This window comes from Clinocottus analis, unplaced genomic scaffold, assembly GCF_023055335.1.
Source record: "Clinocottus analis isolate CAN_PGR_092001 unplaced genomic scaffold, fCliAna1.0.p SCAF_6, whole genome shotgun sequence".
Taxonomy (NCBI): domain Eukaryota; kingdom Metazoa; phylum Chordata; class Actinopteri; order Perciformes; family Cottidae; genus Clinocottus; species Clinocottus analis.
This window is the reverse complement of record NW_027176218.1, coordinates 252,514-279,765: the sequence shown is the minus strand read 5'-3', so window position 1 is coordinate 279,765 and position 27,252 is coordinate 252,514. Positions and strand designations below refer to the sequence as shown.

General features: G+C 44.7%; 1 protein-coding gene across 4 annotated transcripts in view; it reads right to left on the bottom strand.

The window, feature by feature from the left end:
- lrriq1 (leucine-rich repeats and IQ motif containing 1) overlaps positions 1-15,228 on the bottom strand; it is a 32,622-nt gene extending 17,394 nt beyond the window's left edge. For 2 of the 4 annotated variants that reach the window (XM_068602758.1, XM_068602761.1), the window contains exons 1-14: positions 14,993-15,228; positions 14,130-14,232; positions 13,880-13,959; positions 13,690-13,795; positions 12,629-12,747; positions 12,398-12,472; positions 10,645-12,249; positions 10,411-10,563; positions 10,171-10,321; positions 9,646-9,839; positions 8,207-8,334; positions 7,333-7,406; positions 6,774-6,867; positions 2,197-2,361 (exon numbers count right to left, since the gene is read on the bottom strand). In XM_068602758.1, coding sequence (XP_068458859.1) covers positions 2,197-2,361; positions 6,774-6,867; positions 7,333-7,406; positions 8,207-8,334; positions 9,646-9,839; positions 10,171-10,321; positions 10,411-10,563; positions 10,645-12,249; positions 12,398-12,472; positions 12,629-12,747; positions 13,690-13,795; positions 13,880-13,959; positions 14,130-14,232; positions 14,993-15,073 — 3,128 coding nt within the window. In that variant the 5' untranslated portion in view covers positions 15,074-15,228. The remainder of the gene's footprint in view (positions 1-2,196; positions 2,362-6,773; positions 6,868-7,332; positions 7,407-8,206; positions 8,335-9,645; positions 9,840-10,170; positions 10,322-10,410; positions 10,564-10,644; positions 12,250-12,397; positions 12,473-12,628; positions 12,748-13,689; positions 13,796-13,879; positions 13,960-14,129; positions 14,233-14,992) is intronic. The other 2 variants (XM_068602762.1, XM_068602759.1) reach the window with 2 other exon arrangements.
- Between the last annotated feature and the right edge of the window lie 12,024 nt (positions 15,229-27,252).

The window sequence follows — 27,252 nt, the reverse complement described above, 5'->3', positions numbered from 1 at the left end:
ATCAAGTTTGGACCAGTTCATCTGAGGTGAATTAACTGTGTGTGTGTGTGTGTGTGTGTGTGTCCTAATACCATATAATGTCTCTTTCATTGAGGGATAAACGGACTACAAAGCCACCTCAATGGAAACTTAATTAATCTATTAGCTGAAGCTCGGCTCCCCCCTCCCCTCCCTCCCCCCTCCCCCCCCCCCCCCTCTCCCTCCCCCCCATGTCTTCAGGGGGGCAGAGGGCTTCAGAGCCCGGCCGGTCTGGAGGCCAGTAGCCTCAGGTAGTGCAGCTTCATGTCCACAAAGAGCCGGCTCTTCGCTCTCGGTGGGACCAGAGCGAGGGCGGCCGGGGGGTCCGAGAGGATTGTGACCCCGCTGACCCCCCCTCGCCCCCCCTCACCCTCTCACCCCGTACCTGCTGGTTCACTGCAGGGTCACCATCAACATCTAGACCACTGATTCAACAGGAATGAAGACCTAAAAGCTGCAATATAAGATGTTTTGGACACATGGAAATCATCTAAATTTGTTATTCTGAATTATATTTCGGGGCATTCGGGGACTCCGGTCGAGCCAAAGCTCCTGAAACTGCAGACCAGCGAGTGTCAAGACGAGGCCTGCGTCACCTGAGAGTCATTTAAAGTGTCTCCTCTTGACGCCAGCTCCACCAGGTGACTTGAAGTGGCGGCGTGTGAAGCAAACCGCTTCGGATGCTAGAAGCAAAACTAAATACGCAGGATCGTCCGTCGCCCGCTCGCTCGATTCGTCTGCTTTTTGACAGTCGATCTTCTCCCCACACGAGCCTTTCATGTGTCTTCAGACCAAATATCTGTGCTGCGAACACTGAAGATTTTGTTTGGTAGCAAAGAGCAGAATGACGGAGAATACGGAGCATTTAAAAAGCCGTAAGAAACAGAAAGACATTTATTCTGGCACCAAAAAGATTTCTCTCCCACAAATATCTTTCGCAAACCCCTTCGTGTTAGGAAAAGTATATTTTAGCTGATAAAAAACTCCATTGTAGGTGTGAAATGGGGGTCATCCTGTGAGGAACAGAGGCCTCAGCCCCCCGTGGTGGCGTGTTGTGAAACCGTACCCCTGGTGAACCACCTCGCGGTCACCGGCGGGCCGGCGTGCGTCTCTCCTCTCACAACGCCGTCAGACACAAGGTCAGGCCGGAGGTCAAACGGCCGTGTTGGTCCTTTGCAGAAGCCGCAGAATGGCTCTTTGTCCAGGGGCCGAGGGGCTGGAGGGGTCGAGGGCGCACAGCGAGGGGCGCCACGCTACCGTCACCCCCTTCGCCCCCGAGCCACACGAGTCCTCGGCGTGACCCCGCGTTTCATCTTCTGCGGCGTGTAATTTTGTGCCGGTGGTCCCGTCTCGCGCGCGGCGGCGTCGAGAGGCCGAGCGACACCGGAGGACTTGTGAAAACAGACGGCCGTTGTCTTTGGGGCGCGTCAGACATAACAAAGAGGACGGCGGCGGACATTCCTGACGGCCGTCTGACGAGATGAAACGAGCAACACGACCTCCCGTGAACGGGGCGGCGGCGGCGGCGTGTATCACCGGGTCCGGTTTCCTGATCCAAACTATATTTGAAATTTGATTCCATTTGTCTTTTAAAAGTTTGTTATATCAGGATAAAAACATGCCAACAAGTTTGGCATCATCGCTGCAGAGAAACATGAGAAATACATTTTAATAATTAGACTAAAGTCTCTTTAGTTTATCTCTTCATTTAGATCAGAATTACTGTTTATATTCTGTTTGTGAATGATTTGACTTCATCAGAAAAAAAACGAACAAAAAAAAAGACAAAAGTCCACTTTTGCCAATAGAAACAACATAAAACGTGACAAAACAAATAGTTCAGTTCACACATGAAACGCAGCTTTGAGTCACTTCATTCTCAGTCAGGTCAGTAGAGGAGCGCTGATGAATAAACTCACCTAATCTTTTGATTATTTTGGGTTTTTTGGGGATTATTTTAGGTAATTTGTTGTAGAGTTAATAAAATAAAACCTAAAAAAGGGAAATATTGCATGCTACCTGTGACATTCTTTACTTTTTGGGCAGCTTGAAGCCAAATCACTTGAGCGTTTTCCTCCTCTTGGACATTTCATGCGGTAAAATATGACCTGAAACATCATCCGACCGCTTTCTTGGACGGATGCTTCGTTGCGTTCGAGCCGGCGGGTCGTCTCTCACCTGAGCTCCCTGCGGTGCCGCCGCTGCAAATCCAGAGTCTGCTGCAGCTGAGCGCGGCAGACGGCGAGGAAGCCGCCGGGAAGAGGAAGAGGAGGAGGAGGAGGACAGTCCGTCTGCTGGCCGTCGACGGCCCTCAAGCCGGGCGCCGCTCTCTGCAGGGCGGCCCTGAGGGGAGGAGGATCAGATGGTTGTTACGGCCATGTTGTCATTTCTCAGCCACTATAACATCAATAAAAAGTGTCACTTTAATGGAAAAAGCAAGTTAAAGTCAACATTTCCTTGCTTTTTTTTAAAATGTCATTCAAAATCCAAAATAAAAGCATAACATCACATTGGCCAAGCATTTTTTTTTTCAAATGTAGCCACAAAAATAATCAAATGTTTTTATATATTGAATGAAATCATCTACACATTCACCTCACACGCTTTTATAAATATCTACGCTCCTGCTGGTCGCTGGACAGCATCTCTGAAAGCAGAAGTTTGAATCAACAACAACACGCAGAGACAGAACTCGTTGTGTTTCTGTCCGTGAGGCTCGGCGTGTCGACGCTCCTCTCACGCTGAAGGGGTTAAATCAGCCGTTCTCTGTTTAGTTTGACGGATAACAAGTCGGAGAAGACGCTAGCGGAGCTCTCTGGACCTCTGGACTAATCTACCTCCTTTAGGAGTGTGTAGCTCTGGATTGCACGACCATGAGGGAGCGTCGGCCTCAGAAACCTGGAGACCTCCCCCCCACAGTGGCTGCTAACTGGGGAGGAGGTGACCGCCGCCTGAGGCTCAGGACGTCCCGGCAGAAGGAATCCCAACTATCTGCAGGAGGAGCATCCACTGGCGGAGGCCAAATGTGGTCTGAGTTCAGTGGGAAAATGTGGAGCTGCAACGTCTGCAGGACGCCAGGGAACAGCAACAGCAAAACCCGTAAAGAGCACAACCCTTCAGGCGACTCAGGGCTTTCTTTTTTTAAACATTTGGGGGTTTTCAGAGCAGTTATTTCTCGTGGATGAAGCATGTTTTTCCGAAGGGAGAACGAGCTCATGTTGTGAACGTTTCTCATGTCCTAAAGACAAAGACAAAGAGCTGCAAGGAGTTTAAAACACGGCTCGTGACGCCTCTGCAGCTGAAAACTGTCCTCATGTCTTTCTCCCTGCGCCTGTGTTTATTGTATGTATTTGTTCTCTATGGAAGCCTATTCCCGCCACACAAAAAAAAAAATAGAACCGAACAAAAAAAATAAATAATAATAATAATAATAATTAGGACCAAAAAAAAGTGTCACATAATAGTCTAATTTTGTTTCACGTATTCTTTTAATTTAACATTGCAAGCACTGTTTTGCAAGTAAGTGCTCTTGTTATTTACCAAAAGATAACTTGGCAACGTCAACCACCTGTAAGTGTGGAAGCTCACCTCCGCCACACACCAAAAAAAATTAGGACAATTGGGACCAAAAAAATAAAATTAAAAAAAATTAGGACAATTTTTTTTTTTTAAATTAGGACAATTTTTTTTATTTAAAATTAGGACCAAAAAAATAGGATAAACAAAATAAATATAAAAATAGGACAATAATAACAAAAAATAAATTATCGACTTTTTTTTTTTCGTTGCCTTTTTTTGTCGACTTAAAAAAAAAGTTTTTATTTTTTTGGTCCTAATTTTTTTGTTGTGTTTTTTCGTTCCATATTTGTTCAGCAAAGTCTTGGGAAAAAAATGTATATCTGCAAAAAAAAAAAAATCACTTTAAAAAGATATTTTGATGGTAACTATGAACATCCAGCATGATATGAGCCAGATTCCCCAAAAAAGCCTCCTGGAGCGTCAATAAGACACCTTTTTGTAAAGATTAGGACCTAAAGAATCAGAATCTGAGACAAACATCACAATAAAACAAAGTCTCGGTCTGTTAGGAAGGAGTTTCAGTCAAAAAACTGTCGTTCGGTTCAATTTTCGCGCAATTTTCGGGCGGTTTGCTGACTGAGAACACACAGACGGAGGAGAAGGCTCGCTGCCTCTTCTGATCCAGATTTCCAGACCCTTGCGGATGATTCAAACCAGTACAAATGGCTCATGTTGCCCTCCGATAGCATGCGGAGGTTTTCCCCTCACAGCGCGAGGACGGCGTCTGCGCTGCGTCAGAGGGATCGGGTGTTTTGATGTGGTCCGCTCGGTCCTCTGCCGACACAGATCGGGGAGGGATTAGATTCCAAAAAAGCCTCCGGGCCGGGCGTGTTGTCTGGCCTCGCCGCCTTCAGATAGAAGAGCAAGGAAACCCACGAAGGGGACCTGTTGACTGGTCACATGAGCTCACTGAGGTGGAGGGAAGGGAGACGTAATTCAATTTGGGAAATGGACGCCACTCAGACACTCGGGAGGACGCGGAGCAGACCGGCGTTGCAAAACGATCGGATGCCATCGATGTGGATGTTGACGACGGATTCGATAAATCGAGGGGAGTTTTCAGAAACTCAGACCTCAGTAGGACGTGTTGGTTATCTCTTGCATGCACCCAGCGCGCAAACAAATACATGAAACTCATTGTTTAGTTAACCTGAACCAGTGTTGTCTTCAGACCTCTTTTTCCCTGTTTGAGTCGTTATAAGAACCCCAAATTAATTCCAATACTTGTGTTTATTGTATGTATTTGTTCAGCAAAGTCTTGAGAAAAAAATGTTTATCTGCAAAAAAAAAAAACACTTTTAAAATATTTTGATGGTAACAATGAACATCCAGCATAATATGAGCCAGATTCTCAAAAAAAAGCCTCCTGGAGCGTCAATAAGACACCTTTTTAGAAAGATTAGGACCTAAAGAATCAGAATCTGCAACAAACATCACAATAAAACAAAGTCTTGTCCTGTTAGGAAGAAGTTTCAGTCAGAAAACTGTGTCATTCGGTTCAAAAACGGAAAACTGACGTATTTTGTGCCAAAAGATTGTCTGAATGGGGCATGCTGGGTATTAAAATGTCCACGGGAGGATTTTTGCGCAGAGTTTCCTTAAGGTTAAGACGCTATGAATCGCCTTGCGGCTATATCTGCATGTGATCCTTTCCCTGAGTTGATATAACTTCCTGTCGTGTTCCTCACATTCCTTCCGTCCTCATCCTCCAGTACGCATTTCATTCGGCGAAGACTTCCTCCAGAACCCGCCAGCTCTCAAAGCGGCTCTGATCAATCAACCCCGGTGTTTTCTCTTCCCTCACGTCTCCTGGTTCAGAGGTCGTGCGGCACGGGGAGAGCGTGAGTCTGAGCGCTCGCCTCGTGGTGCTTTAACTTAGCCGGTGTTGTCGCTGGCGCGGGATGAAAGGCCCGGCGGCGTGCGTGAGGAAACACACAGGGTTAATTCCACTGTTGGCACTGGAGGGGTTAAGTAAAGTTCGATGGAATATTAAAGCTCAGTTAAGGCTTAAAGTAAAAGGAAAAATGTCCACGAGTGAGCCCTGTTTTTCAGGATGTTTTTTAGGGACAGAGCGCAAATAAAAGAGCGCAAACTGACAAAATTATGGAAACTTCTGGACTCCACAGATGAAATATTAGCTTTTTAGCTAAATCCAGCACGACATGTGCCTTGTGCAAAGTCCCTGCTCACATCATGATTTATAAAACCAACATTCTGGACAAAGCAAAGTACTTTTTCATGTTCTGCCGTCGCTAAACGGGTTCCTCGGGGGAGCTTTTAACCACTTTGCGACGCTGTGACATCACAGCTGCGACGGCCCGTTTGCGTATTTTTCTGCACGATAAGCGAACGAGCAAATTGACGGTGAAAAAAAGATAATTGATTTCTCCGTTGTGTCAATATTTGGGGGAGTGGGGCGGGGGGGATTACGAGCGCTTTAGTGCGGCGTGCGTATAAGAGCGCAGATGTCGGTGGCGCGTCGCGGTAATCTAATAGCGGACGCGGGATCACAGCGCTAATCCCGCGGAAAGTGGACAGGAAGGCCTGTGTTCTGCTGGAATGTTTAGACTACCTGAGCCAGGAGAGCGAGTGTGTGATGAAGAAATACTGGAAGTATATTCTCTCCTCCTCCTCCTCCTCCTCCTGCTGCTGCTGCTGCTTTCAACATCCATCACGGAGAGCAACGTTTATTCAGAGCAGAAAACTGACGCTTGTGTCCTAAAGAATTTCCCAAAAAGAACTACGGACATTTGTAATAACACTTTGTAAGTGAAGATTCTCTGTTTAGAGCAGATTGTACGCCTCTACGCTGCACACTCGTGGTCTAATTACATAAAAAACAAGCCGACAGAGGCTTCAAGCAGCGTATGAAGACGGCGTGAGGAGACGAGTGAAGGAGACGAGGTGGCGGAGAGACAGGGAAGTGTTTGCGGCTGCAGGAGTTCATACTTTCTGAGCTGTTTTAGGAAATGTTATGCATAGTGTTATCCCAGTGCTACCCGCTAGCGGCCCCATTGGTTCAGCTATCTATCCATCTATGCAGCTTTGACGGTTCTATGTATTTTAATTGTGTTTTATTCTGTTTAATGTCTTCTGTATTGTCTTGATTTGAACCCGTGTGCATGCCATTCGTCGCGTGCACGTCAGAAAGCGATGACTTCAGCTCGCCGCCTTACCTCCAGCCCTTCTCCTGCTGCAGAGGGTTCCCAGAGAGGTGGAGCTCCCGCAGGGAGGCGCATCCCTGCAGGCTGTCGCACACGTTCTGCAGCTCTGAGGGGAGGAAAAAACAACAACCTGTCACCGTCTACTGGTGCACTTTTATTTCACAAGGCAATGCTCGGCTTGCTCCCAAACTCCCTGTGTGTTTCCTGGGACTCTCCTGGTTAAATAAAGGTTTAAATCCTTCCCATCTAGTGATGCAGAGTTACACAGATTAGAGGAAACACATGAACATCCTATATTGTCCCTCATGGAGTCAGATGCAGCTCATCTGGGTGCAGCAGCGGCGTCTTATAAAAAAAATGGGTGCTGAAAAAAAAGAAGTTTTGTCGCTCTTGTAACTTATTTGGTAAGTGAAACCGGTCCGGGGGGCCGGAGGGAGTGAAGGGGACGAGGAGAAGAAAGAACAGGCTGAAACAACACAGGTCTTAGATTGGCCCACATTACATGCACAGTCAGAGAGGTCCATGCAGCTTTTTTTACGACGAGGAAATGAGATTTATCCGCTCCGGTTACCTGACATGTAGTTGAAGCGAAGATCCAGGTTCGCGAGCGACACGGCGTCCGACATGGACGGCAGCCGGGTGATCCTGGGACACACGGAGGGACGAATGAGCGCCCGCCGTCTTTGAAAGCTACGCTACATCACGCTAAACACAGAAGGAGTCACTTACACTTTTAGCAGTTAAAATAAAGGAAAAGAAATGAGCAGCATGTGATGTTTTTCTCCTTCGTGCTTCTGTAATAAGCCAGTCGGACTGAGGAGTCCCCACAATGTGCTTTTGCCGTAGTTAGCGCTGTTCGCGCTGTTAGCTTTTAGCGGCCGACTCGTCGTCAACGTTTTAAGAAGGAATCGGAAAGCTTCCAATCTCAGATCTCGCACCTTAAATGTTTAACAAACACGTCATTTTCTCTCGTTCTGTGTAATTTGAGTCTCTTTAAGTCTCTTTAAGCTTTGCTCTGATTGGCTCGTGAGGAAAAACATGGCACACCTTTGTAAATATAATTCAGATTTCATACACAATGTATGTGCACAAGGTCTGGAAATGTTGTCATTCAAGAGCCGTGGTGTACTGTATTGTATGTATGAGAGCTTAATGTTGGTGTAGCCGCCGTGTATGCTAATTATAAGCAGTCTGTGTGTGTGTGTGTGTGTGTGTGTGTGTGTGTGAGATTTATTTTCCTATTTAACATCCTTTAACCATCGTTTTGCAATACTCACATGTATACTCGACCATTTTACTTTTGTTTAGTTTTGGTTCATTATTATCATTATCAATCGTACTTTCAATGCAGACACCATGATTGTGTGTCGTATACGTGTGAGGTGGCGAGAGGGAGATGAATGTTCTACTATTAATGTTAAAATAACCCAGAAGACTGTGGGAACCTGTTCTGGGCCAAGGAGAGGTGTTGCATGAGCGGCAGCCAGCAGGCGGCGAGGCCCTGCAGGGAGGAGATGTTGTTGTCGTCCAGACGCAGCTCTCTGAGCAGGACCTGGTTGCTCAGACTCGGGGGCTGATGGGTAAAAAAAAACAAAAAAACAACAGGGTGAAGTTGTCAGTTAGCACCGGCCGCGCCGCGGGGTTACGCTAACTTTCCGCCGCTGCCAAACGAGCCTCATCCATCAGCGCCGGCTGCTCCGGCCCCGCTGGGTTTAACGGCCGCGAAACTCGGAAGAGACCAACAGCGTCGCGCTCGACATTTTGTGTGTTTTTCCTTTTTTTTTCCTGGACTTTTGCCTCATCAATCAATCAGCGGGGAGTTCACTCTCCCGAAGAGAGAAAGACAAGCTTCAGTAATTGGACTTTCCCCTCCAGCTGACGCTGACAGACGTCCTGCAGGAGGAGATGTTGACCCACGCAACTGTACTGTGACTAATAATGTCAATTAGTGGCTTTTATTTTATTAAAATGTCTGACAGCGACATGGCCGTGCATGCCGTTGTGCAATCTGACTCTCATGCAGCGCTCTTTTAGTTCAAGTGAAACCTGTCCAAGAAATAAATACATTAAAAAAATAGTTTTTTAATGTTTTTGGGCCTTTTTCCAGTCAAAGTTCATCTTTATTCCACTTTGTTGTGTGTCAAAAAAGCAGCTGTTCAGGGTTCCAGGTGATGATGTGAATAAATAAACTCGTATGTATTCTTTACACTTTTCAGCTTTTATGCACATGGGAACAAAAATATATTCATTTTTTTTTATCTAATCCAATCCATGTCAGCTTTAATTAATTAATTTTAGTTTGGTGATAATAAATCAAATTAAAAGGAAAGTTGTGTTATGATTTTGTCGAAATTTAAATAAAAAAAAAACAATAAAAATGTCGACACTGAAAGATGCGAAACTAAATTATTTGATAAAACATCTGTGATGCGAGTCAGAAAAAAGCTTAAACTTTATTTAATGTGATTGTTTGACACATGACAGATGTTTTAAAAAAATGTATTTCTATAATTGTTAATCACAGCTGTCACAAAAATATTGTTGTTTTGTGCTTTTGTGATTAAAAAGCCAATAAATTATATTATATAATTATAAATTATATTTCTGCATTCTTATGAGAAAAATAAATACTTTAATTTAAATGCAGAAAACAAAAGTTTAAACTTTTTTTTTTCAGGATTGGCTTTTTTTTTTTGCTGACTTTCCGTGAAACAAATCCCTCCATCTCTACAACAGGATAAAAAGCAGAACGAAGTGTGAACAAGCTGTTGCGTCACAGTCGGTGGTTCCAACACGAGTGCAACCGAGACTCCAGAACCGGAGTCAGAACCGGAGTCAGAACCGGAGTCAGAACCGGAGTCAGAACCGGATCTCCCGCTCTCACCTCGGCGAGGCTGTTGGCGCTCAGGTCCAGCGAGCCGAGCAGAGCGCTGCTCTCCAGGCCCTCCACGCTCGCCAGGTGGTTGTGCGAGCAGCTCAGGTGCAGCAGAGTGGAGACGCAGCCGAGTCCTCGGGTGCTGATCAGCTGGTTGTGGTCCAGCGACAACCTCTGCAGCGTCCTCATGGACTCCAGACCGGCTGCAGGGGCGAGACGGCAGGAAAACAAACACAGGCAGCTCGAGCGGGTCGGGGGAAGAAAAAGCTGCAACAACGAGCTTCAGAGGCGAGTCCCAACTAAATGATGAATAAACAATTAACCTCTTGGCTGGACAATATGTACTTATGGCTTCTGCCTCGGGGCTGAAGCAATAAATCACTTTTCATTTCACTGTTGTGGTCAAGAAGAGAGACGCTGCCCCCTAGTGGAGGGTTGACACCTTGCAGATGCCACTCGGTCCCATCACGAAGACAACGATCTGGTCTTCTAAACATCAAAGCGACCGCTTCATGAGGAGCTTTGTTCTCTCACCGATGCGGGTGATGGAGTTGTGCGAGAGGTCCAGGACGTCCAGCCGCTCGGCGCCGGCCAAGCCGTGGATGGACGTCAGCTTGTTGCGGCCGAGCAGCAGAACCCGCAGGCCGCTCATGTTCTCGCAGTCCACGGACGAGATGTCGTTTTCCTGCCGACGAAAATGCGGCTTTTCTTAGTAATTTACCCGCGGTTACGTGACAATAACCGAGACAGAGGGGGGGGGAGATGATCGTCCACCTGCACGTCGATGTAGCGCAGCTGTGGCAGCTGGTTGACGCCTTCCAGCGATCTGAGGCCGCAGCGCCGGAGGGTGAGGCAGCGCAGCCGAGTACACAGAGCCAGAGTGGACGAGCCGCGGCCGGGCAGGTCCTCCAAGGTCACGGAGGTCACCTGGAAGAGAGGTCAGAGGTCAGAGGGGTCGTTACTGCGTCGAATACGGCATCATCATCATCATCGTCGTCATCATCTCACCTCTTGCAGGGATTTGCAGCCCGTGGAGCGGAGCAGGGCGTCTGGGCAGAGCGGCGCCGGACCGGCGGACCCGGAGGAGCCCCTCGGTCCTCTGCGGCTCCGGGCCGATCTCTTCGTCGGCTTGGTCCGGTTCCGGAGGGAGAGCTCGGACCAGGAGACGCAGTCCTCCATCCACGCCAGCCTCCTCTTCTCCGCGGACGCAGGCGCCGCCGCGACCTTCACGTGGAGGTCGTCGTGTTGCTGCGGTTCGACTTCAGTACCCGAGGAAGTCCTGTCGGTTTCTGTTTCCTCTTCCGGCTCCTTCGCTCCTCTTCCCTCCTTTTTGCACTCCTCCTTCTCTTTAAGTGTTATTTCTTCCTCTGACTTTCTGCTCACCTCTCCCTCCTCTTCCTCCTCGTGTTCCCTCTTTCTGGTGTCTTCATACCTTTTATAGCCCTCCTCGTCTTCCTTAAGCTTTATTTCTGCCTCTTTTCGGTGACCCTCTTCGTCCTCTTGTCTTAAATCTTCCCTCCTCCGTTCTTCCTCTTTTGTTTTCCTTTCGTCTTCCCTCTTCTCCTCCTCCTCAATGGGTCTTGGCTCCTCTTTTGTTTTTCTATCTTCCTCCTCTTTTTTTCTCAACTCTGACAGAAGACTCTGCTCTTTTTCAGCCCTCTTCTTCATCTCTGCATGAACCTTTTTCAGAGCCTCCTCCTCCTTCTTTTCTTTGATTTTCCTCTTCTCCTCCTTCTGCTTCCTCCTCTCTTCAATCTGCTTAGTAATTCTCTTCTCTTCCTCTATTTTCCTATTTTCTTCTTCCCTCTCTTTTCTCTCCCCCTCCTTCCGGCTCATATCTTCCTCCATTTTTCTTTTTTCTTCCTCAACCTTCTTCTTTGCCTCATCTTCTGTATTTTTTCTTTCCTCCTCCCTTTTCCTCTTCTCCTCCTCTTCCTCCTTCATCACTCTCATCTCCTCCTCCAGTTTCCTCTTTTCCATCTCGATCTTGTTTTTTTCCTCTTCTCTCTTCCTCTTCTCCTCTCTCTCTACTCTCCTCTTTTCCTCCAGCTCTCGTTTCCTCTCCTCCTCTTTTTTGAGCTCCATCTGCTCTATTCTCCTCTCTTCCTCTTTCTTCTTCCTCATCTCTTCCTCCATTCCTTTCCTCTCCACCTCTATCCTGATTTTCTCCTCCTCCTTTGTCCTCTTTTCTTCCTCCTTCTTCTTTCTCTCTTCTTCCTCTTTCTTCTTTCTCTCTTCTTCCTCTTTCTTCCTCCTCATCTCTTTCTCTAGTCCTTTCCTCTCCACCTCTATCCTGATTTTCTCCTCCTCCTTTGTCCTCTTTTCTTCCTCCTTCTTTCTCTCTTCTTCCTCCTTCTTCTTTCTCTCTTCTTCCTCTTTCTTCTTTCTCTCTTCTTCCTCTTTCTTCTTTCTCTCTTCTTCCTCTTTCTTCTTTCTCTCTTCTTCCTCTTTCTTCCTCCTCATCTCTTTCTCTAGTCCTTTCCTCTCCGCCTCTATCCTGATTTTCTCCTCCTCCCTTGTCCTCTTGTCCTCCTCCTCCTTCATCCTCTTCTGCTCCTCTTCTCTCATCTTCCTCTCTTCCTGCACTCGTCTCTTTAAATCGCTCATCAGCTCCTAAACGGCAAAGAAAGTTAAAACAAAGGAAGAAACATTTAACGTACATTAAATCAATCAACATATAAATTGCAGAAGGCCCAACCTCCTCCTTTTCCTCCTCCTCCTCCTCTTCCTCCAACAACAACAAGAAGATTCAGGCGTTCACCTGCTGGAGCACAAACTCCTGGTCGAGTTTTTCCTGAGCTCTCCTCCCGTTCACCTCCAGTTCCTTCTGACGGAGCTGGAACGACGTTGAAGAAATGAAACACACTTTATTTACACGCTCATGACACTTATAGACGCCTTCTTCACTAATCAGCAGAACTCATTAGATCAGATTAGATATTATGTTTTAAGTGGGGGAATTAACACAATCAGAAGGTCCAGACTGACTCACCTTCTCTGCCTCCATCATCTTCTCCAGCTGCGTCTGGAAGTCTCGTTCTCTTCGTCTCTTTAGCTCCTCCTCCTCCTCCTCCTTCGTCTCGTCGTCAGAAACCAAACGCTTCTGATCATCTGTGACAAGCACCAATATTTTAACATCATCGTTCTATTCTTTGTGTTTCTTTGAAGGACTTTTCCTGCATTCCAATCTCCCTTTTCCATGTTCACTGTCTGCAGCAAACAGGAAGGTAAATTCCTCCTCATGTTTGTTTTTTTATATGAAAGTTGCCAAAAAGCCTCATTAACGCCACAGTTTTGACCTCCGACAAATGAAAAACGTTTAAGATGTATATCTGATCAACGAGCGTTATCCTCTTCATCGTTACTCTTCCTCACTGAAGAGACTATAAACAAGCCAGCAGCGACCTCCTGTGGCCAGATGTTGCATTACATCAGCCCTTCTGCACGGATCAACAGAGAGGAAAAAGAAGTTTAGAAACATCAGTCGACTACAATATTCAACATGTTTGTTCATGTTTGCAACTCGTCACCGGCCTCTTCCTCCCTCAGAGCCTCAGTGTGTTACAGCAACGTTAATGTGTCTGTGCGCTACGTTAACACTCATCATCTATTCTCTTTATTCTTCCTACTTTGAACCATTGCACAATTCTTTGGACAATTGTGCATTTTTATGCACAGAACCTCCACTGCCTAAAAACAGCATAACTAAGGAATTTTAATTAATTAAAAAAACATTTATAAAGTATTTTTTTCATAATTTTACTGTAATTGTCTTATATTCAATTTTTAAAAATTTGTTTTATTTTATTATTATTTTTATAGTTATTTATTACGCACCAATACACCAAAAAAAATTCTTTATCCAGAATTTGTAGGTTTCACCTGAAATATAATTGCACATGGAAAATGACTTTTTTCCACCATCCAGCATGTGTTAAATCCACACATATACGGTTTTTTTTACAAAAACTTCCACTTGAAGTACTTTTGAATTCATCCCTGTGGGGTCCACCCTGCGCTCTTTCCCTGGATGCTTCCAAAACGTGTCCTTACCTTCATTGTTGGGGCGCACTGACACATTGTGAGTGAACAGCGCTCCAGGAAGGAGGCGGGCGTCAGGGGAAGTGTTGTTCTCCTCTTCCCCCGTGTCGCAGACGACCTGCAGCAGGCGAAGCGAAGCTTCAGAGCAGTTCGCCTGAACTATTCTGGACGTGTCGCACAGCGGGAGGAGAAAGAAACTCACCTGCTCGTTCGGCCTCGTGTCCTCGTCGACCTCAAACGGGAAGTTCATCGAGTCCTCGGTGGGATGTGACGCAGGGAAGTCTGGGAGGCAAAAAACACACACACATCCATCATCGTGGGAAACATGGCAGGTCTTTCTTTATATCGTAGATTAACAGAAATTCAGAATGGTTGATTGATAAAGAAATGAGCCAATTCAGCGTCGCATGAAGAAGCATAATCCTGCGTATCGAACAAGAGTCGTCTTATACCTCCGAGCTCCTCCAGGATGAGTTTCTCACAAACGGCCGCTCGGCTTCTGGAGGTTTCCAAGTAGCGGAGCAGAGAACAGGGAACGTCATGACCCGGGTCGCGCTGGAAGAAAGTGGGTTCATGTCAGTCGAAGTGGTAAACAACATCCAAACTTAGTGTGTGTCCTTCCACTAGAGACACATTACATTACGCATTACAGGAATTAGACTTGCAGGTTGCTTACAGAGCAGCGAATATTCCCACATTTTCAATAATCCATATCCTGTTTCACCTCCTCAGTCCTGTGTGCTTTAAGGTCATGACCTTTCCTTGATGGGTTCATATTTCCTTGATGGGTTTGCAACGCATTCGTTTAAAAAAACACACTGAAACTGTAATGACGGCAGGGGAGGTGTCACCTTTCACCTTTCACCTTTCACAGGGGGATCCAGGTGAAACACAGAAAGTGTACAAATACTTGAACATGCAGCTTTTCTGATTTTACCTTAAATAAAGGAAGTAGCACGTTAGTAGCACTTACTTACTGATAGCACTTAGTAGTTTGTACTTCTCACGGTTAAATGCACTTATTGTGAGTTGCTTTGGATAAAAACATCAACTAAATGTAATGTATTGTAACATAAAAACATATAAAACACATAAAACCTTCACATTTACATTTAGTTTGATGTTTATTAGCATTATTTCCTCCCCAACATCCTCCTCATTCTCAGTTTTTGGTTCATTTTGTAAAAACAACTCATGAATAAATGAGTAAAAGTCACTGAAATCTTAAGTGAGGAGGAGGAAGGTGAACACAAAGCAGTGTTTACATGTTTATCCCGTGTTTACATGTTTATCACGTGTTTACATGTTGTCTTACCTCGTCGGCTCCATCAGGATCGCAGGTGACTCGGTTAATTAGCTCGCGCGAAAATGTGTCGGACGTCTCGTCGGCGTCCATTTTGAAAACGTCGACGTTAAACTTTAACGTGAATTTACCGCCAAGTGTCGTCAAGTCGCTGTTATTGTCGTAAACGCAGGTACTTGTGTGTCGGTGTTGTGTGCAGTTTAATTGAAAACGTGAGACATGTCCGCTCGCGTCCAACGGATACTTTAGTCTCCATGGAAACAACGATGAGCTGTGGAGCCCCGCGAGGGACAAACTGAGCGAAAGGCGAAGGTAAAGTTTATATTTTTTTTTTTTTGCACTATGATGAATTTGCTCGCCAATAAACGAGGTAGTGCAACATGTAAACACTACTTTGTGGTTCCCTTTTCACCTCCTAAGATTTCAGTCAACTTTACTTATTTACTCATGCGTTTGGTTTTTACTAAATTACCCCAATACACTGAAAATGGGCAGGAAATAATGACAATATGAAAGTAAATGTGAATGTTTTATGTGTTTTAATATGTTTCAAGTGTTTGTACGCTTCCTGTATTTATGGAAGCCCATTTCAGCCACACACAAAAAAAAAATTAGGACCAAAAAAAATAACAATAATAAGGACCACAAAAAAAGAGGACCAAAAAAAAAAAAAAAAATTGGAAAAAACATAAATAAATAAAATGAGGACAATGAAAAAAAAATTGACGAAAATAAAATAAAAACATCTAAGCATGTAATTTTGTCAATTGCTATCAGTAGTCAAGTTCTCATTTCTGTCCTGCAATTAAACAGGATTTTTTTTTTTCGTTGCCTTTTTTCAAGTGAACAAAAAAAAAAGACAAGAAAAAGAAGTCGTTTTTTTTTTTTGGACCAAATTTATTTTTTTCACATTTTTTTTCAAATGTTTTTTTTTGGTCCTCATTTTTTTGTGGTGGTGGAAATGGGCTTTCATATGAACCTGCTTTTGTTACTTGATTTTGTATTAATTTATTTAACAAATAGAAACAGGGAGGTGCATTAATAAAACTTAAACAATGTGAGAAAAAAGAGTAACTGACAGGAAATAAACAAGTAAATGAAACTACTTTTGTAAAGTTTAATGAAAGGAGTTAAACTAAAGTTCAGAGAAATAAATAAAGGACAGAGGAGCCGCTTGTGTTGCGTCAGAAGTTCGTCTGAAGATCCTGAGGAAAGATAAGAAGAGAACAACGACCTTCCTCAACCGTTGTTCCTCATTATGATCATCAGGAGGATTGAAGATGTTTTACATTGTCGGTGTTGTTGTGTTGTTCTGTATTGTGTGTCAGCGCTGTAGTTTTTTAGGCTAACATCCTTAATGTGACCGATTGCTCTCACGCAGTAACAGCCCGATCTTTTACAAAAATAGAAAAGATGGAATGTTTTTGTTGTTCCTTTCCACACTTTTGGCACAATAAGCGCTGTGAGAACAACGACGGCGTTTAGCTGCAGCGCCGCTCCGTGCGGGTGAAATGCAGCGTGATGGACCTGCGTGGGCCTCCTGGGCCTGCTGGGCGTCGGGGGTCATGGAGCCTACGACCTTTGTAGGTGAATCACAGGACCCAGAAGAACACAAAATGTGAACAATGCATACTTTTTTTTTTTTTCGCCACGGCATTTGTGATCACAAAGGCCCAGTTCCTCTCTCCCGCGGCGAAGTCTCTGCACTCGTGCTGTATACTCCTTCTCTTTGAGGAGATTCCAGTGGCCCACACAGGTTTTCCCATACACATTCCCCCCACGGGCTTTCTAAAAGGAACCCAGTCTCCTTCCTCAAGGCATCAAAAGAAGAACATCATGTCCTCCAAAACCCCGACCTGTTTGCTCCGGAGACGCACACACACACACTCGGGCCTGTTCCCCTCTGTCGTGACTCTCCAGGAGACCAAAACAAAACAACAGAATGGCGCCACATCAGACTCCATTTTCCCTTTTCAAAGGCCCCCAAAAACTGAATTCCTCAACGACAATGAAAGCCGGGCCCACGTCGACTACAAGCGCCGATGTCGAGGCATGTTTTCCATGAAAAAAGGTCGCCGTGGGTCAGAGCGCAACTTCAGTTCTGAAGGCCGACGGGTCGAAAGCGGGACACTGTTGTCACCCCCCCCCCCACCCCCGCCTGTTGGAGTCAAACCCTTCCCTTATGTTTCATTAGGTCCCCTGAGATTCATTGACCAAGTTCAATTGCTCAAAAGGGCTCCATCAGCAGGCCTTGTCCGCTCCGATTAGGGCCGGGGCCCTTTGTCGGTGGGCAAGGTGTCCGTCCCCATTGTCCAAGTGCACAGCGGCCAGACAGGGCCGAGCTGCAGATTAGCGCGGCAGATTACGCCCGTCAACGGCGGCTCCGGCCCGGACGCGGCAGCCGGTTTGGATAGGCGGCCGCGTGTTTACTCTGTCGAGGGTTTTTCTGTTGCTGGTCTGTAGCCGTTATCTTGGCAGCCGGTCGGGGAGCGTCGAGCCCATCGCTTCCACCGGCGAGGCTTTGACCAAAGGAGTTGGATTGGAGGGTGAAAACTAAGAGAAATGACCCTTTAACTCTCTCTCTTACCGCCTGTGTTGAACGGGCAAGTTGCAAGTCACAAATTTATCAATTACGAGATATTAACAATCACAAAAGAGGATTATGAGTCGAGGGGCCTCCGGCTCTTCTACTTAAGACCCAGAGATTCAGAGAGAGACATGTTTTTGGCTGTTTTGCATGTCTTTGATGTCATTTTGTATCAATTTCTTTTGTTCATTTTGGATCTTTTTGTTGTCTGGTGCACCTCGTTTAAGTTTATTAATCTATTTCTGCTGGTTTTGCAGATTTTTGTTGTCACTTTGGGCCTGTTTTTGATTGCTTTGTGTCTCTTTGTGGAAGGTTTGTCGCTCTTTGTGAAAGTTTTGTGTCTCTTTGTGGAAGTTTTGCATGTCTTTGATGTCATTTTGTGTCTATTTTTTGGTCATTTAGGATGTTTTTGTTGTCTTGTGCACCTCGTTTAAGTTTTTTTATTGTATTTCTCGTGGTTTTGCAACTTTTTGTGAACACTTTGGGTCAGTTTTTGATTGTTTTGTTTCTCTTTGTGGAAGTTTTGTTGCTCTTTGTGGTATTATTGTGTCTCTTTTTGGTTGTTGTGCCTTTCTTTGAGGTCATTTTGCATCCCTCTCTGCTCATTTTTTGCATCGCTTTGTCAAAAGTCACAAAGTCAGTTTTATTTGTAGATTCTTCCATTTGTGCAAACATACACAAAATTTGAAATTATGTTTCTGTTCTATCCGACATAAAGTGTGTCTTTGTGTCTTTGTGTGGTCACTCTGGTAGTTTTGCATCTCTTCCCAACAAAAGATAAATAACTAAAAGTTAGGGGAGTAGATCTGTGCAGTGATCTTTCCATCTGAACAAAGCAAATGGATGATTCTTCCCGATGCCCTGAGCCAGATTATCGGCTTCTCGCACGTTGACCTGATGGGAGGTAAAACCTATGAGGTGCACGCTGAGGGGGAAAAGATTCAAGCCAGCTAATCCTGCACGAATGCTTCTGTAAGCCGAAGTGTTGCATTCTTCTTGTTATCTTCTGTCAAACCCAGTTCTTCCCTCTCACCGTGCAGCCAGCGTGCTCCACAGAGGCCGTGCCCGCACAGCATCGCCCTAAATCACTGGAGTTCACCCGGTTCCTCCTCGACACCCTCCGGACAGAGATTATCTGCCCCGTCAGTGTGATGACAACGGCGGTGAATCGCTTGGATTTGCCTTTCAAAGTTATCGTCACTCTGCCAGTGTGACCTTAGCACTAAATCTGCTTCAAATGACTGTGGGATTCCTGGAATCAGAGCGCGGCCCTCACGAGCTGCAGGGCTGCTGCAGGTTCAATGACTCCATGTAAAAAAGAAAGAAAAAGGTGTACAACTTGTTATTGAGCAGACACTTCTTCTGACTTGTCTGTGTGTGCAAATGCAACGTTTCCGAGGTCCTATCCCTGCATTTGCACACGTCTTCTTTGCAAGTGTTTAACCGTCACATGCTGTGGACAGAGTTGCAGGCCTGCAGGGCCGACAATGCTATGACGTAGAGAAGCGAGAGGAAATGTGAGCTCTTTTGTGTCCTCTGACGAGGGATGCAAGACTTTACTGTACATGTATACACGTACAGGAAGTCCCACTTTCCCTCACAGCGAGTACAACGCCACGGCGGGTTAGTAAATCTAGCAATGCAGAGAAAATACTGGACTAGTTGTATTGTTTTGAAACCTGGACTTGCAGCTTGCAGCCGTTTCACGTCTTTGTTGTTATTTGGTCATCACTCATAGGTTAAAAAATATGTTTAATTCACTTCAGAGAAGTAGACTTCTGACTAATTCAATGTTGTAATGAAGAAACATCACCGTGCTGCTGTGTGCAGGACACTCTCTAAACTCAGTGTTTGTGCTGAACACATAGTTCATAATAACACACACTCAAGCCTGGAGGCAGAATGACTTACTGGACAAACTGGCTGACTACTTCAATGTGCTATTTTAATAAAACAGGAACGTGCAAAAGAAAATGACATAAAATTGTGTTGTTTCTTAGTTTTTCCTTTCGAGATGAAGCTCTGGTCAGCGTGTGTCGTCGGTAATGTGACGTGTGTCATAAGTTGTCTATCTTTGTGACGGCAGAGCAGTTGTTGTTATTATTATTAGACCTTTATTTAACCAGGTAAAATCTATTAAGAAGCAATTCTCATTTGCAATGATGACGAGGCCGAGAGGCAGCAGCACAGACACACGAACATACAACTTAGAAAAAATACAAATAATTGAATGGTTGAAAAACAACAAAGGTAAATTTTAAAAACACCATGTACAAAAAAATAAAAATACATATTTTTATTTTTAAGATTTTTTTTTTTAAATATTTAAAAAAAAAATAAGAATAAAAAAAAAATAAAAAAATTTAAATTACAAAATTTAAATATAAAATGTCTAAAAACAACATGAATTCAAAAACACTATGTACAAAAAAAAGGACATTTTTAAAATTGTTTTAAAATTAAACATATAAAATAAAAGGCAGCAACTGTTGACTCTGCAACATTGCCGTCATCCGTAAGCGTGCAGGACGGCTCACTCAGTAATCTCACGCTGTCGACCAACACTATAAACACAATAAACACACAACAGTGACAGTGTGCGGTAGATGCGGGGTTACAATTTAAAACAGGCTGCAAATTACACTATGACTAACAAATATTGGAGTGAGTTTCAACTGTTTGCAGATGGATGGATTCCCCAAACGTTTCCATCTCTCACACACTGATAATAATATGAAAGACTCCCCGGTGCCTTAGAGGCATCACACTAACCACAAGGAGAGCTCTAGCAGGTCCAGAGCGAGTCAGAGACGCTCTCCGTCTGGTCCCATGACTCGTTTGTTGGCCTCGTGTCACAGGACGGTTCCTAGAGAGGAGAGAGGAGAGAGGAGACAGGAGAGAGGAGAGAGGAGACAGGAAAGAGGGGAGAGGAGAGAGAGGAAGGTTTGCTGCAGTTGATCCTCTCTTTGAGAAAAAGACCTCCAGCCAGCAAGCGCCAGAGCCACGCTAGCCCTGTGCGTGTGTGTGTGTGTGTGCGTGTGCGTGTGTGTGTGTGTGTGTGTGTGTGTGTGTGTGTGTGTGTGGACTCGAGCGTCACAACCTGAAACTTTGTGTGCCAGTGGCTGTAGGGCCGAACACATTGTGGTTCGTTGTTCCTCTGTATGATCATAAAATCCACAACATTGTTTCTTTCTTCTTCTGTCTAAATGACTGAAATTCAATTTTTTTTTACCCAAATCTCTCAGAGCAAATTTGCAAATTTGTCCACGTTGCTTGACTTTGAGCTTAATCTTTTCACATTTTATCTTGAATCATTTCCCACACATATCATTCACATGCACATTCACTCATTAAGGCTGGAGACGCGTCCACACTGAGCAACCTTTAGCTCTTCCAGCTCCACTCGTCTGTAACTCAGGAGGTTTGGGTTAGATGTCTGAAAAAAGGTCTGTGGTTAACACAAGTTTAACCTTTTGAAAACCAATCCCCCCCTAAGGGATGATTTTCCTATAAAACCGTAAATCATAGCTTGTTTTATAAAAGAAAAAGCCCCAAAACTGCTGTAATTGGATGTATTGAAGACCATAAGTAATATACAAGTGAAATATATGGTTTGGTACATGAGGAAATTTAAATAGTATTCAAAAGGCCCCAATGACCCCAATGGGTCCAATGGTCCATTGGGGCCATTGGGTCCAATGGGGTTATTGGGTCCATTGGGGCAATTGGATCCAATGGGTCCATTGGGCCATTGGGGCCATTGGGTCCTATGGGTCCATTGGGCCATTGGGGCCATTGGGGCCATTGGGTCCAATGGGTCCATTGGGGCTATTGGGTCCATTGGGTCCATTGGGGCCATTTTGTCCATTGGTTCCAATGGGGCCATTGGGTCCAATGGGGCCATTGGGTCCATTGGGTCCATTGGGCCATTGGGGCCATTGGGGCCATTGGGTCCAATGGGTCCATTGGGGCTATTGGGTCCATTGGGTCCATTGGGTCCATTGGGGCCATTTTGTCCATTGGTTCCAATGGGGTCATTGGGTCCATTGGGTCCATTGGGCCCCAATGAGTCCTCGCCTAAATGTTCTCTGTTCTAAACCCTCTCTAACTTTGTTCTGCTTCACTTGATCAAAGAGAATGTTCACGTGTTGAATGTTCACGTGTTGAATGTTCACGTGTTGAATGTTCACGTGTTGAATGTTCACGGGGACACACAACGCGGCGGCAGAAGCTGCAGCTAACGGTGAGAGCGCCATGCAGAGCGCGACGTCAACAGCTGCTCTATACTGTCTGGTCCATGGGGGGGCGGGACGATGTACCTCCAGTAGCTGTTCTAGAAACAGAGAAAGAACGGTGGAAACAAAGGCCAAAAAAAAAATCCCCTGGGTGAGAACAAGAAAACCCATCCTTGAATAACCCAGAATAAAAAAATACACACAAAACTAGAACACTTTGACTCAGACGAGACACAACACGGGGCGAGCAGATAGCATCCGTTAGCGCCCGTCCAAACTTCAGCCGTCAGCACTTCTCATGGCCTCTCGCTCGACTTCACATAAAACATAACAAAACTGAATCCAGGCTGTGAAGGTGAGCATCGGCGTTGCCTCGCCGCTGACTGTTTTCTTTTGTTTTATCAGAGTTTGAGCCGCACATGGCCTCGCGTATCACACGGGCTTTTTTTTCTTTCTTTTTGTTTTTCAGAGCCGCCAGCAGACAGCACATGAAGCGCTGGTTGTTTCCCCCCCTGGGTGAAGACGGAGCTTTCCAAGACAATAGCGCACCATTCATGGTCTGTAAGTTAAAGAGTGTTTGATGTTGTAAATAGTTAATCTAAATATACTTACATCATAGGGTTGGATAACAGTTGCAGGATGTTACCTCTTCATGTGGGAGCCGATAGAGTCAGTGATGCTCAAAGTCACAAGGTCTTTGGGTTGCCAGACCTGAGAGTTCAACGTTTGTCCTCCAGTGTTTTTACTGCCTTTTCTTTACACCTTACTGCCTTCTTAGTTACCTTAATACTAGCATCAACCGTAATAAAAGACTTTTCCATCTCTTGTTATGTGTAGAGATAAAGAAAAAAACATGAATTGCCCTCCAGTGTGCCCTCCTAATGAAGAAAACATGATAAAAGGCCCTCTTGGATGCCCCTACAGTAGAAAAAAAAATCATAAAGCGCCCACTAGGATGCCCTTCCAGTGGAGAAAACATGATGTTGTGCCTTTTTTTCAAATATGATGAAGTGCACTCTTAGATGTCTCTACAAATAAAACATAAAAAAAGTCTTTAAGGGTGCCCTTCAAGTGGAGAAAACATGATAAAGTTCCTTCTTTAATGCTCCTACAACAGATTAAACATGATAAAGTGCCTTCTTTGATGCCCCTATAGTAGATAAAACATGATAAAGTGCCCTTCCAGTGGAGAAAACATGATAAAATGTCTTCTTCGATACCCTTACAGTATATTAACATGATAAAGTACCTTCTCTGATGCATCTACAGTAGATAAAACATGAGAAAGTGTGTAGTTTGAGGCCCTTACGGTAGATAAAATATGATAAGGAGCCTTAATTGAGGCCCTTACAGTAGATAAAAGATGATAATGTGCCCTACCATTGGAGAAAACATGATAAAGTGCCTTCTTGGATGCCCTTACAGTAGATAAAATATGATAAAGTGCCTTCTTTGATGACCTTACAGTAGATAAAAGATGATAATGTGCCCTTCCATTGAAGAAAACATGATAAAGTGCCTTCTTGGACACCCCTACAATAGATCCAACACAATAAATGCCCTCTAGGGTTCCCTTGCAGTGGGGAAAACGAGATGCAGAGCATTATTGGGTGCTCTTAAATGGAGAAAACGTGAGGCATTTCCCTCCAGGTTGCCCTCCATACCTTTGTTTTGTGTTTTTTGCCTCAGACCGTCATCAAAACACCGGCTCGCCCATGAGTGCAGCTCTGGGTGCTTCCCATTGGCTGACCACGTACGTCTCTGTGACACATGTGACGACCAAACACGGCCCAACTTTCCACCAGAGGTCCAGTCGGGGTAAGCCGGTGACGGCCGGGTGGCATCGCGTTACCAAAGTCAGCGTCGGGTCATGAAGAATTCAACAGGTGAGCCGCCATCTGTGACCGGCTCCGAGCTTCCCTCATCGCAAAAAATCAAAACAGCAGCGCAGAATGGAGAACAGGCAGGTACAGGTGTTTTATTCCTAATTCAAAACAAGACACTGAACCCGAGTTTAGAACTGTATAGAAACGAAAATCATAAAAAATGTCACAATTGATTGATTGACTTAATTAAAGGGGGGAATAATTCAGCTTCTTATCTTCATCCTTTCTCTTTACTAACGTGTTTATTGGGTTATAACGACAAAGTACACACACAGCTGTTCAGTAGATGGTTTAACACGCTGGAAAAATGATTAAAATTAGATGATAGTTTAGACCAATGTGGAGGGAAACACTGCCGATCATTATACATTATATAAATGCTTCATGACAGTCGGCTCTGGACCTTTCTCTTGAAAAATGACATGAATTAGTCACCATTAGATGTTTTTTTTACACAACGATCAAAAAGAGACACAAAACTCCACTAAAAATATAAAAAGAGACACAAAAATACCGAAAAGTGAAACAAAAACACCAAAAAGAGACATAAAAGAAGCAAAAAGAGACACAAAACAAACAAAAAGAGACACAAAAATACCAAAAATAGACACATAACAAACAAAAACTGACACAAAAGTACCAAAAAAGACTCAAAAATACCACAAAGAGACACAAAACAATCAAAAAGAGACACAAAACTACTACAAAGAGACACAAAACAATCAAAAAGAGACACAAAACTACCACAAAGAGACACAACACAATCAAAAAGAGACACTAAACAATCAGTTTGACCCCAGACGACCTGAAGGAAGCTTTTGTTTTAAATTGTTTCACTCTTTTGGAGAATGAAAGTGATCTTTTCAGATCTCACACATGACAGACACGCAGCGCCTCATGAGAGCAGTCATCTTCATCGCCTCATGAGCGCAGTCATCTTCATCGCCTCATGAGCGCAGTCATCTTCATCGCCTCATGAGCGCAGTCATCTTCATCAAAGAAAGGCGCATTCTTTCAGCCGGGCAGCGACGTCACTGACGTTTGTAAAAAGCTGCTGACTCCTGAACCGTCATATACTGAAACAAAGATACACACAGAGTGCACACACACACACACACACACACACACACACACACACACACACACACACACAGACACACACACACAGATATGCTCACTACCAGGAGCATCCCCGATAGAATATATCTTCTTAAGACAAAAGAGACTCGCTCATAAAATGCAACATCTCTGAATGTGACACCGTGAAGGAGGAATCATACGTACGTCTGCAAGTTTAAGAGTTTTAAAATCATAAACTGAGACATTGCAAAAGGCTCTAAACACTGAAAACGTCTCAACAACAAGAAGTGTGTTCACGACAACGGCGACGCTCGTGTCGCATTTCCCCTCCATGACACTTCTTATCTACTTTGTCGACAGGACATTGAGCTGAAAGAGGAAACCGCGACAACAGTTTAGTGTCAGTGAGTTCATGGAAATAAAATGAGTATAAGCACCGACTTTTGTACATTTTCACTGACTATAATCTTTCATACGCAGTCAGCTTTCCTTCAATGGGGACATACTACTTTGTCATAACTTTGCATCTTGACCTTTGACCCTCCTGCTCATGCGAGCAGGTAAAAAAGAGATGACAGGAAATGAGGGGAGAGCGAGAGAGCGATACGAGAACGTAAAGGCTCCCGGTCAGCAAAACGCTCCATACATTGAGCTGTGAACTGTTCATGTCTCTGAAGCCGCTCAGCCATCGAGAAAATGTTCATGAAATCTCCTCGAGCTGCCGGCGAGGAGAGGACGGCCTGCTGGGCGTCGAACCAGCAGCTTTTTTGGGGTTTTGGAGCTCCAGACCAACGTCCTCTTTCATTTCCCTTTTTCCTCGCCGCCGGCTCGCTTTCACTGAAACGTGTCAAGGAAAAGAGTAATTTAGTGAATGGAGGCCTCTTCTGAAGCGCGGTGGGTAAGAAGTACCGGTGAGCATATTCACTTTCTCTTACTTCTCTGACTGGAAGATCCCAACAACTATGAGAGCGCCTTGAAGATTTGTTCATGGAGGAAGAACCCGAAAAGTTACACTCGGATAAAGTCGATAAAGTGCTAAAGGGCTAGCGCTAGTTTACGTAATGTGACACCTCATGTCACATTTTGTTTTAACAGGAGGAAAAGAAGTTTAGATATGGATGCAAACACATGAAGAAATTGATTTTTGGGCAAAAAAGTTTGACATATAATGTAAAATAGATGCATGAATATGAGCAGAGATGAGATTAAAATTGGTTCAAAAGACATTTCTCATTAATCTTTTGCTGAATATGCATTGAAAGAGCGAAAGAGGAACCCGACGAGCCAAAATGCAAACGCCCCAGGTTTCTAGGACTCATTCCTGCAGCCATCTATGGCCTCGTGCTTGTATGATAAATAGTAACTAATAGTAAATATTATTTACCGGCAAAACATCCTCATGTTAGCGCTGTCCTTGTTAGCCGGCTGTGCCGATAAGAACGGTTTCAGAGTTGAATGGCTTTAGACACTTGTCACCTCTTATTTACCTCATACAGGTTGTCTGAACACATCGCTCACCACCGAACACACACACACACACACACACACACACACACACACACAGACCACAGGAGGTGATGTACTCAAACACACCCAGAAAAAAAGGGAAAAGGGACGAAGAGAGCGCCCACATTCTTCCAGCTACTGTCCATCAATAATCCAGAGTTATTCCCTGAACAGATCAGGTGATCAAACAATAACACCGCTCTGTGTCCCTCAACGGGTGGCGACTCTTATCCTAATGAATGCATGTAAGGTGAACCACGGCGTCATCAGCCAACAAACACAAACTACACGTGCACTGATAGAACGAGCAGCAGCATCGGTTTCCTCTGTTTCGGTGAGGCCCGTTCTGATGACACGGACGCTGTTAGGAGGAATCAATAAGAGCGTTGCTCAAGCTGAGCTCATGCAGAGACGGGAAAAAGTGCAGCGAGCGGGCAAAAAGATCCTGGACATTGTGTACAACGAGTTCACGTCCAGATATACGATGCAATACTGCGTCGCCCCTGAGGAGAGTTATAAAGAGCGGCGATAAGGGCTATGAACTGAAAGTAATAGGATTTGTGTGAGCATCAGATACACACTCTCTCTCTCACACACACACACACACGTGTCGGCCTGGCAAAGACCTCCTGATGTCGGCTGTGAGATTACTGAGAGGATGTCCTCGATGCACCTGAAACACTGCAGGTGGATATTTGTACTGCGGGGAATCTGAGGAAAAAGACACGGATGATGTCGTCTCTCTTTCCTACTCAGCTCTGATCATTCTCTGTATGTCAACGATTAAACACATATTTGTGATTCATATATGACTGATTCTCTCCCCCAAGTATGTGTTTTAATACACACAAACATATTCAGGATTAAATGTAAATGTATAAAAAAACAAACATTATTTCTTGTTTCATGTAAACGTAATGGAAATCCACAAATATGTGTATTTAAAGGGTTTTGCAATTTTGATCAAACGACACAGCG